The 12,077-nt window shown below is 34.1% G+C and overlaps 1 protein-coding gene across 1 annotated transcript in view; it reads right to left on the reverse strand.

Annotated features, from left to right (window-relative positions):
- Positions 1-6,882: 6,882 nt before the first annotated feature.
- Positions 6,883-12,077, reverse strand: part of LOC149564190 (uncharacterized) — a 199,954-nt gene continuing 194,759 nt past the window's right edge. The window contains exon 3 of the mRNA XM_089827267.1: positions 6,883-7,399. Coding sequence (XP_089683393.1) covers positions 7,041-7,399 — 359 coding nt within the window. The 3' untranslated portion in view covers positions 6,883-7,040. The remainder of the gene's footprint in view (positions 7,400-12,077) is intronic.

Raw genomic sequence — 12,077 nt, forward strand, 5'->3', positions numbered from 1 at the left:
ATGAAGGTAAATCCATATGACGCCAAGACATTAGTTTTAAAGATGAAAGCAATGGTATATTTTAAATTATTTAGTGTTATTTTTGGAGGTTTTCACATGTGCTTTAGTTGCCAGGTTTTTGTTCTCTGATACATTCTAATATTAAGATTAATGACTGGTATATATTCTATATTCTATTTAAGGAGAGAGATTCCTTTTCAACCTTTACAATTTGGAGTGTCATTCTTCCCATCAATTCAGATGATATATACTTATAGTTCAAAAAGCAATTGTAGACAATTCATTACCAAACAAGTATTAGGAGGCCACTAAAATTCCCATTGTGTATACTCATGTCGTCATTATTGTGCACAATTCAATACCAAATAAGCTTTACTAGACCACCACAATGCCCACAACATGAACAAGAAGAAGCCCATTCCCAAACCCATGGCCATTTTCATCTCTATCTTTTACCACCACCACAGTTGGATCACTGCGCAAATTAACACCTCAACCACCAATTTCATTCGGCCTTTCATCAACCAAAAATCCTCAACATTCATCACTATCACTCTATCCTAACTCAATTCCCCAATATTCTTCATCCCAATTGGACTTTTGTCATGCCCTTTCACCTCTATTGTATTTTTTCTTTTAAACAAATGAGATTGGTTGAAACTTCAACCAATCTTGGTCAACATTTCCACCAAGTTTTGGTCAAAATTTTGACCAATTCTTTGGTCGTGGGTATGGCATTGTGGTTGTTGATAGACCATAATTGGTTGAACTTTCAACCACACTTTGGTGGCCATTTCGATGAAGTTTGGTCAAAATTTCGACCAACTACCACCAATAATGCTCATACAAAATATAGCCTATTTCAACCAAGTATTTGGTCAAATGTCCGACCAATTGGAGGGTTCGTCAAAATTTCAATGACAAAAATTGCAACACATTATTTGGTTGCAAATTCAACCAACATGGGTTCAAATTTCAACCATTTTTTGTGGAAAAATGGGTCAAAATTCACGAGTGTTTATTTAAGAAGGGTTTTAACCCTAAATCATGATAATGTGGATTCAAGAAAGAAGAAAGCATGAAGGAGTGAACAAGTGAAGTATAGAGCAAGGAAGGCTAAGTCAGAGAGAAAATCAGACAGAGCAACCTAGCAGTGAAGGACAAAGCAAAATATATCGGATAAGGAGATCAGTTTGAGATATTGAAGAGAGGAAATCTATAAACAACTTGTAGAGAAAATTGAAGGATTAGGTACTAAATCAGTTTTGGTAGATTGAGTTAGGGAAAATCTCTTAATAGAATGTTTTTAACAGACCTTATTTAAATCTCCTAATAGATTCCTTACTTCATTGTAACTATAAAATCCTTTAATCAATATGAGACCTAATAGTCTTACAAAGCTTTTAACAAGGCAGAGCCCTCATATGGTAGATCATCAGAAAGTGATCAAATTTTAGCCCTAATAGGTAGACTTTGTTGTTGCAGTAGTAAAGATTTGTGGGATACCATCCCCACCCCAGTTTTGCCTTCATCTTGGAGGGTTTATGGGTTACTAAAATCTTTTGTGTTATGTGTTTATGTTTTCATGGATGTTATGCTTAGATAGATTACATTTTCAGCATTACAAGTTTATGATTATATGGAATGAGATCTAAGATATGAGATGGATTAGGAGTGAATGTACTTAACTTGAGATATTGTTTTAATAATGAAAAGTTGTATTGATCCTGATTCCCACCCCCCCGATCTCAATATCTTGTTTCCCAATAAGACTTCCAACAATTGTATACTTGGATAATATTTTGAATTTCACTAAGAGAAAGGACGGACATTAGTTGCTTATGAGGCAAGTATTACAAAGATTAAAGGAAGAAAAGTTGTTGATCAATATTAGGACATGTTATTTCATGAAGGAAGAGATAGTACTTGAATTTTTTATTTTAGTTTTAAGCTTTGAAGATGGATCCTAGTAAGTTTAAAGGAATTATTGAATGACTTGCTTCACAGAGTATTGGAGGAGTTAGATCATTTCATGGATTAGCCAATTTTTATTAAATGTCTATCATGTATTTTAGTTCAGTTTGTTCTCCTATAATAGGGACTGTGAGAGGTGGTTAGAACGATTTTAGATGTAAACATGGAGCAAGTCAAAGTTTTGAGATATTAAAGTAGAAATTTTTTTAACTACAAGTGTTAGTTTTATTGAATTTCAACAAAGTATTTCAAGTAGATTGGATGCAATTGGAGTGGTGTTAAGTCAAGAAGGTAGACCTATTACTTTTTATGATGAAAAGTTGAATGATGATGGATCATGTAGCATGATCCAAAACGTTGATGAAAAAATTCTTACACAATCTTTCCCAGAAATCATATACCAAGTTGAATGATGTCAAAAGGAAATATTCAATTTATGATCAAGATCCTATAGTTCAAGATTTAAAGAAGTATAGACATTACTTATTGCCAAAGGAGTTTGCATTGTATTTTGATCATAAGACATTGCAATATTTGACAAGTTAAGTTAAATCAGAGATGCATAAGATGGGTTGAGTTCTTGTAGAATTATACTTTTGTACTAAAGTATAGGATTGGACAGTCAAACAAAGTAGTTGATGCATTAACTAGAAGAAGGAATTTACTGATAGAGATGAGAATAGAAGTACTTTGGTTTGATGAATTAAAGACTTTGTATGAGACATATCTTGATTTTTTAGAAGCATGGAAGGTGTATAAAGAACCAATTGTAGCTAACGAAGTAAGTGTTTGTATTATTTCATTTAAGATGATATGTTATTCAATGGAGTTCAGTTATGTAAACCTAGAGGATCAATGAGAGATAAGGGATGTATATAGTTAAGGACTTACAAGAATTATGGCATTGACAAGATAGTAATTTTGGTGAGTGAGAGGTATTGGTGTTCAAAGTTGTAGAATTTTCCAAGTTGCTAGGGGCAGTATCAAAATGTGGGTTGTATACACCTTTTCCTATACCTAGTAGACCTTTGGAAGATATTAGTATGAATTTTGTTTTAGGATTATTGAAGACATAAAGAGGTAATTATTCTATATTTGTGGTGATGGATATATTTTCTAAAATGTCATATTTTATTCCTTGTAAGAAAACATCATATATAGTACACATGTAGATGACTTATTTAAGGAAATTGTGAGATTAGATGGATTACCAAGGAGTATAGTTTCAAATAGGGAAAGTAGATTTCTAGGATATTTCTTGAGGATGCTTTGGAGGATGATGAATACTGAGTTTGAAGGTTTAGTTCTACTGTTCATCCACAAACTTATGGATGAACAAAAATTGTGAGCAAGAGTTTAGGTAGTTTGTCAAGGAATTTGGTTGGAGGCAAGCCTAGTAATTGGGATTTAGTTCTAGAAGAAGAAGAGTTTGCATATAATAATTTAGTGAAGAGGAACACAAGAAAGGCAAATTGAAGTAGTTATTGGCATGAGTTCTAAAAGAGTTTTGTAACTAAGAAATTTTAGTCTCAAGGATAAAAAGGGTGTTGAAGAAGAGGAATTTACAAATATAATGAAGTCAATACATGGGAAAGTTAAGCATCATTTAGAAGGCATGAATCATAATTATATAGAGAAGGCTGATAAGACTAGAAGACAACAGGATTTCTCAGTACGATATGAAGTTATGGTTAACTTGAAGAAGGCGGGGAGGGTGGGATTTCTAGTTGGAACTTATAACAAGTTGAAGTTGAGGAAGTTTGGACCTTGTAAGTTTTTAAAGAAATAAATTTGATTCTAGATATGTTTATGAAGTATAGTTACCTAAGGATATGTTTATTTCACTTATAATCTACATTGTATGAGTATGATGAAGCTAATTTGATTTTGGATGAAGATTCAGATGAGAAACAACAATATCCTATGAAATTGTTGGACAAGATAGAGAAAATATGGAATAATAGAGTTGGGAGAAGTACAAAAGGTAAAGAATACAAAGAGAAATTGATCAAGTGGAAGGACCTACCAGTCACAAAATCTTCATGGATTTCTTAAGCTTATTTGGATCATCTTGATCCTTCTCAAGAATAAAATTGAGAGAGTCACTTTTTTATCAACCCCTACTTTCTAATATAAGATCATCTTTGCTTTAGAACAATCTTGCATCAGCCAAAACTATTCTATAATTTACTAGTTTGTATAATCTGGGAGATAAATCCAATGATTCTTCATATCTTCAAGTTAGAATATTCGATGATTGGGGTATATTTAGGACCTATCTTAGATCATGTTTCTTGAATTGCAACTTATTTGAATCTATGTAAATTGAGCTATGATGCATTATCTTTAGGGCGGTGTGTTCTTATTTGTTCTTGAGCCTAATTGTGGAACTTGGATTTGTTATGAGGATTTACAACTTCCAATCTTTGATGGTGCATCTTACTATGTTCTCGGTGTTGGTAATTTGGCTAAGGTAAGATCATGATGTTGTCATTTATGGCAACATATACATCATATGAAGAGGGCAAGTCATCAAATTTAGTTTTATTGATAGAAATCCAAATAATTGTCTAAGTATTATATAGTTTATTTGGCAGAACAATTAGAGTTTTGGTTGACGCAGTTCATTGAGGTATTATTGGAACATGTGCACTCAAGTATAGAAAGTATAGAATATGAGGATACTATAGGTATGTGTGTGACATAGTATAGACAAAGTTATTGTAGTTTTTTCAGTTGTAGTAACGGGTCAACTGAACATGACAAAATTAAGGAAATAGATATTTTATGTTAAGGAATTATTTTGTTTACCAAAAACAATTACTTTACTAATTAGGGATGACATCCTAGATGTTAACCCTAAGTGGGAAAAGTGTAATTTTGTGTTTTGGGGCACGCGTGAAGGCATGAAGGCCGACAAAACATATTAACAAGGTATAAAGCATATTTTTTTGAATGCAATGTTATGTACAATTATTGTGATATGTATGTGATTGTTTTCTAATGTGAACTTCGATGGTAAAGCAGTAAAATGAAGAGAATGTGGAGTTGATACAATGAGTTACAAAGATTATATCAGCTATTGAAGATATCAATAGTTGTAAAGAGGTTTTTGTATTTACAATTTTGTATATTGTATATCATTGTATATTGCATATTTGGGAAGTGGGCTGAGGTTGCATGCATTCTGTAATTGTAATAACAACTCCTAGTAGAGTTAAGGCTTCTAACAAGGACTGAGACACTATACAAATATAATAGACTCCTAACGGGCTGAATTTCTTTCATATGATACTTTTGATTAGTGGATCATTTTGTGGGTATCATCCTCATTGGGGTTTTCCCTTAATCAGGGTTTTCCCTTAATAACAAAATATGGTGTTATGTGTTGCATTACTTTATGGTTGTGTTTACCATTCAGCTTGATTAGTTTATTCATTCATGCAAGTTTTAAGATTGTTAATGATATCCTTAATTGGGCAAAAGTTTGTGAAATATTGATTCCCTCCCCCCTCAATATTTCCTATTTCTAACACTTGGATCATGTGAGGACTTAAACCTACAAAAACAAGCTCTCAAATAGTGTATGTCTTGAGTTCCTTATGATTTGGGACCGAACCTATTTGTTGTATTGTGTTTCCTATTCTTAGGAAATGAAATTGATCTTAAGGTGGACTTGCATGTTGCAATGCTTATTTTTGTAATGTAATGGATCTTTAAGCATTTTACCTTTCAAACCAAAACTTCAATTGCTTGACTTTAAGATTTGCAAATTGATCACTTTCAATTACTTGATCTCTTGTTTTCTTCACTTGGAATTCAAACTTATCTTTTTCTTATGTATTGGTTTCAAATGTTCATTTCCTCCCCAAACTAGCATTAGTGTTCCTTTCCTTTCAATTTACAAATGGGTCTTTAGAGGGTTGCCACTTAATGGTGATTCAACCATGTTTCAAAGGAAACTTCCATCTTATCACATCTCTTAAGCATTTCCTCTCACCTTGCATACCACTTTACACTTTGTCATGAGTTGTAGGAATCTCAACTTGATGAGGAAATTGGCTAGGCATTAGCCATTGGAAACTTATATGGCAATTAAAAACCTCACATCCTCTTCTAGAACATGACTTGCACCTAAGACCATTTTAAGACCTAGACATGTTGCTATGTCCTCCAAATGTTTCCATACTACCACTAAGACCAACAAACCACCATCTACCAAAGTGAAAAGAGAGGTTCCTTATTTGGAATGGAGTGATGGTGTGAAAACCTTGTAACACTACAACACTCAAAATTTTAGGGTTCTGAGATTTCCATAACCATGAATTGGTTATTCCAATGCTTCAAACTGCAAGAATGCAACAGATACATAAAACTTCATATCACTTTACCACATGTTAAATGTTTCTCAAAAACGTAATATACAATTAAAAAATCACTATGAAAAATCATTTGAGCATATATTTCTTCTCTACTATGCCATTGTTTAGATATAAGGCACGATAGATTTTAAAATGATTACACTGCTTCAAACCCAGTTGGGCATGTTCCCTATCTTAAAGTGACCGTGATAGTGAAGCTCAAAGCCAGACAAAGGCCAAATGCAAATCAGTGAATTTCAATACAACCAATACCCCTGTGATGCAGATTTTCAGCCAAAAGTTAATTCCGAGCTTGCTTTGATGCAGCTTTTATGTAAGAAGATTGTTCTAAGGTTGAAAGTGTATCATCCCTCCAACAACATTGGAGAGTGTTAAGCCACCTTGTTTTAAGAAAATAAAAAGTGATCATTTCCAAGTCCCAACATTTCCTAAGACTCCTGGGAAGCAATCTTAGTACATTTGAAATGCATTTTGTGAATAAAACAATTTTTGGACAAACGAGAGAATCATGACTGAACAAGCTGGATAGAAAGCAATCTCATGGTTACATAACTTCATAATCAAGTTCCATCTACAGACAACAAAATTATGTTTGAATATTACTATTCAGAAAAATACAGATGGAAATTCTGTTTGGACATTACATTTATATTAAAAAAACAAGCAGATAAACTTATAAGTGGTCTACATATCTTTTCCCATATCCTCTCTACTTTTTACTGAGATCTTTCTTCTAGTGTCAAAGTCTAGTATCTCCAGGTCCTCTGCAATTCCTATGTAGCCATATAATACTCTCCTTTTCTTATTTGTTTCTTTATCAATCCGTACAAGATCTGGATTCCCATCATCAACTGATTTTCCTGTACACGAGGACTGTAAACGTAACCAATCTTGCCGCCCACGACAATAGTCTTGAAAATATTTGTGCAATTGTTCAGCCTCTTGCAACTCTGAAAAAGAGGGCAAAAATTTAACAAGTACTATCCCTTTGTGACCTTCCTTCCCATAGAGTGCCTTTGACTTCCCACTGCCAAATCCAAGTTCTGCAACCAAAAAAGTATAATAAGTACAATCAGGTGACATTTGTCTATAGACACAAGCTGCTCAAAATTTTGAAGAAAATTAATGCTCCTGAAGCAATGAAGGGAAAGTAAACAATGAAATATAATAATATCTATATGTAGAATTTGCTAGTTTAGATTACTTTAGACTATTGGAATCCCTGGAAATGGTCAAGTTCTAGAAAATTTTGAAGAGCCCATAGCTCATTGTTGCCCTAATATAAGAAAACCAATTTTGATTTTTTCCATTGAAGCTAATGCTGGGCTTTTCCTCAACATGATCCTTCCAAAATTCGGGAATATGTGCAATTATGTAATTACAGTCCGAAGTCCTATTCAAGTACTATCACGAGGTGGCAAAAGCCAGTCTTATCTTCAGTATCATCAAATTCGTTTGAGGATCCAAATCCATATAGCTGGTTAAAATTTCAAAGTCAAATCTCCTACCAGTCAAAAGATTGGTTAATTTCTTAAACCAGGCTATTAAATTTTAATGAGAAATATTTACAACTATTTTTGATAAATAATTTTTGTAATTTAAATTATTCCTCATTAAAATATATGGGAAGAAAGTAATTAAAATCTCAATTAAATCCCCTCCCGCTACTACCACACTCATGCTTGAAAAGTAAAAGTTTCTAACCTTTTTGGTTTAAAATGTTCAGAATTTGAGCACTCGTAACCTTTTAGATAGAAATGCTAAAAAAATGAGCATTCAAAATCCCCAACTGTCTCAATTCTCAGAAAAGTCAAAATCCTAATCTCTAAAAGGTTATAATTACTCAAATTTTGAGCATTTGTAACCTATGAACCTAACCAGCCTAATCTCTTCACATTTAGACACTTTTAGAGCTGATTCAAGAATTCATAACTGCCACGAGACTGTTTTGACAGAAAGAAATGCAGAATGTTGAGAGGATTCAAGACATTCTTAAAGCCCATGCACAAGGCTTTGTTAGTTCCAGATTCAAGACATTCTTACTTAAAAGACAATGTTATTGCAGAGATTAAATTTATTGGTGGTAATAACTGAAACAACCCCCCAAAATAGACATGCACTAAAATGATGCACACTAAAGTTAACTCCTCCATTAAAGCTCAAAAGCCAGGATTGTATTTTCTCTGACATAGCTGTTAAAGCACTGCCAAACATGCATATGTGTGAGTGAGCTGAAAAATCTTTCAAGTTATGTCAGGAAAAAGTAATCAATGAGCATGGGGAAAATTTCACATTCTCTTCCATCACCTCGACCTTGTTTGTATGGTTGTCAAAACGAAAACAAAGTATGAACATCCAGCATAGTATAATGAAAGGACACACATGAAACAGATTGTTGTAATAATTCTAGAAGTCATGCTAAATGTGGAAATACAGACAGAGGAACTGTTTGACCAACTCCCCCAAACAGATGTCATATCATAGAATGCAATGATTTTCAATGTGCTAGTGGATATACATGCAAAATGTGAAGTAAGGATACTGGATATGAACTGTTTGACAAAATGACATGAAGAGGAGTTTTCTAATGTTGTTTCTGGAGATTTCCTGTGGAATGCAACGACTGCAACTTGCCCACAAAAAGATAAATTGAAATGGTTTTATAAATTTCCCCGCAGTGCAATTTGTGGGTATAGAAACCCAAAAGGAAATCTCTTCACATTGAGCGCAACCATTTAAGGCATGGATAAAATAATTTGTTGACGAGTTTATTGAAACTTTCTAGCATGCACAATTCACAGGATTAGCCTAAATTCCACAGTATATTCCATCATTCTCTTTCCCTGCCCAAATAGTAAGCTTCAAACCAGTGTATTGACACCCATTGTCAACAGTGTGCATTAAAGGAATGTTATCTCATGATTGTTGCTTATGCTTATAGTCAATTTGTAGGAAAGACTTAAAAACTTTCAAGCAAATTGTAATTGCCAGGTGTAGAGCCAAATGCCACAACCTCTACCAGCATTATCCTTGAATGTCCCCGATTTTGGCAGGTCAACACAGTGGATGAAGTCAGCTCATCATAGTGACCCTCGTGAGCTGACAAGGTGTTTTGGGGGTCTCAGTTGTGGACTTACTATTTTTAGTAAGTCTATTTTCGGCAGTGCAGTGGGTGGCTTCACCAGTTGGTCGTCACTTGCAGTTAATAAAGTAATAAATTGCATGAGTTCTTATTTATTTATTATATCATTGAGTTGCATTATTATAATAATGTTTATATTATTATACTAATGACTTTAAGAGATATTTCTTAAAAAGCAAATTGGAAAGTTTCTAGTGTTGAGCTTTTTTCGAAAACTTCCACAATTTCTGAAGTGGAGTTTATAAATAAGAGCTCATTTCATTGGGAAAAGGACGCTTGATTATATATTTGATTTTGTGCCTTTGTGGCTTTTTCTTGGATTCTTAACTATTTGCCCTTGCTGATGTATAAGGGTTTGGAAATACTTTGCAATTTAGCTGTTGAGGTACAACTAAGTTTGCCCAACTTCTCTACTGTTCATCATTGTATCTGACAAGTGGTTTTATTCCACTGCTAAAGTATAGTGGATTTGATATTTGTTAAATAATCTCCAACTGTATTTCCTGTGGCTAGGAGTAATTGTCTTGTTGGAAGATTGAGCTCTAAAGGGTTATTCTGAGAATTATTTGTTGCAAATTGTGGTGAGGTAAACAATTTGCCTTGACCTCCTACTGTTCATACTGTGCCAAAGGAGGGTACTTGCTAAAGGTTACTGGTTGGATTGAAGAGGTGGTTAATTTGCCAAAGTCTGGAATTAATGTTCCAATTAAGGAGGTTGATTGGAATCAGTTCTAGCTACCGTCCATTATCTAGCTGTGATTTCCTATTCTCAATATTGCACCTACAAATTAGAGTCTATGCAAATTGCGGAAGGCTGACATTTATCAGTCAAGGGCTGCAATCTGTATATAGAAGTTGGTGACCAATTTTCATAGGCCAACATTTCATATACCTGCCTATGGCTTAGTTTATCAGGCTTGCGTCTAAACTAATCAAGGTGCGATTGTTTTCAGAACCCCTGTGGTTGCAAGGAGACCCTGTGGCAACATCATTTGGGCCTGCTATTTACATAAGAAGCCAACATTTAATGTGTGTAATGTTTCCATAATAAAATAAATTGTTTATCAAAATGTTGTAACGGGCCGATTGATTTAATGTATCTCCGACCCATTTTTAGTTTTGTTTTTGTAATTTGTGTCATCATCGGCTATCTTTGTACACCCTCAAAAAGTTGTTCCCGACTGGTATTTAAGCACAGTATGTAGGTTTTCTTTAGGCATGCTTTTGGATTATCTTCTATGTATTGCGAATTCCTATTAGAGTTCTAGATCGTTCGCCATTTCGAAAGTGAAAGATCTTCCCTATTTGGCTCGTGCGATTTCAGTGGGATTCAACCCTCACCCTATTCCATTGTTGCATGTAATACTTCGCTCAGATCTGGCTAATCGGAGCACCATCATATTGCGAATATTAAATTGTATACTTCTGTGTTCACTCTTTGTGTCTTGGTCGAGTTTAATATTGATTGTATTGATTTCATTCACTCCCCAATACCCGATTTTATTCGTACAGCATCTCATCGGCTCCAACCACCATGTCATGTCCCTTTTCTAGTGACATGTTATTCTTCAGGAAATTTACCTATCATGGACTCTCGTAGGCAGATGATTTTGGTGAGAGAGTCATTTTGATGATTATTTGGGGATTGGATGGTCTTATTTGCTCTTGGAGAGATGGGGTTTATCATATTTTTATTTTTATGTGTTATGCAGGGCCAAAATATTATAATTTTGAGTTGAGTTGCACTTTTTATTTTATAAAGTTACTTTTTATATAAAAGTGCATTATAAAGGGATTTCATAAGAATATTTTATGGATACTTCTAGAAGTTCTTAGAGGTTTCTTAGAAAAGTGAATAAGTAGGGTGCTTGGCCTCTCATTTGGACATCCTATGACTTGAGTTTACACTACTTTTCTCTTTGAGCATTTGTGGCGCCATGTTGGTCTGCAGATTGTCATTTGATCATTAGGAATGGAGTCTCCTAAGGATTTGCATAACTAAAGAGTTGAAATATCCTTTGAAGGGTTGCACTTTGGAAGTGCTATTCAGCTACTTCAAGTTGGGCTTATTTGGACATTTCTAGCAAGGTTTGATTTTCAGCCTGGACATACATTTTTGCTCATATCTCACTGTTGGCTGGGAGTTTGATTTTTATTTTCTAGGAGAATTTTCCTTGGAGCCTGGCGATTATTTCTACACCATTTTCGGCACCTTTCAGCTCAGCATTTATTTTTGCCAAGTGTCGAACATGTACGGTTGTACCTGCAGGCCGTACGGGCAGCAAGTTTGAGGGCAGGTTGGAGTTGTATTTTCGTCATTTTATCTTCAGCATTCAATCTCCAGCTTTTGCTCAATCCAAGTTCTTTCATTTCAGTTGTAGTTGCAAGAAATTCTCAGTTGTACTCAGCCAGTAAGGGTTTATTGTAATGTGTCATGTTGTAATGCTTTGAGTAGAAAAAATCGCATATCATATGTAAAAGCATTTGGTTATCTTTGAATGAATATATTGGTACCATTTTACATTAGTTATTTGAGTAGATTTGTTGCACAACAATTTCCTTTGTTCAACATTTTTACT

The sequence above is a fragment of the Cupressus sempervirens genome, chromosome 4 (assembly GCF_028749045.1).
Source record: "Cupressus sempervirens isolate cs-2001-9-10 chromosome 4, ASM2874904v1, whole genome shotgun sequence".
Lineage (NCBI taxonomy): Eukaryota > Viridiplantae > Streptophyta > Pinopsida > Cupressales > Cupressaceae > Cupressus > Cupressus sempervirens.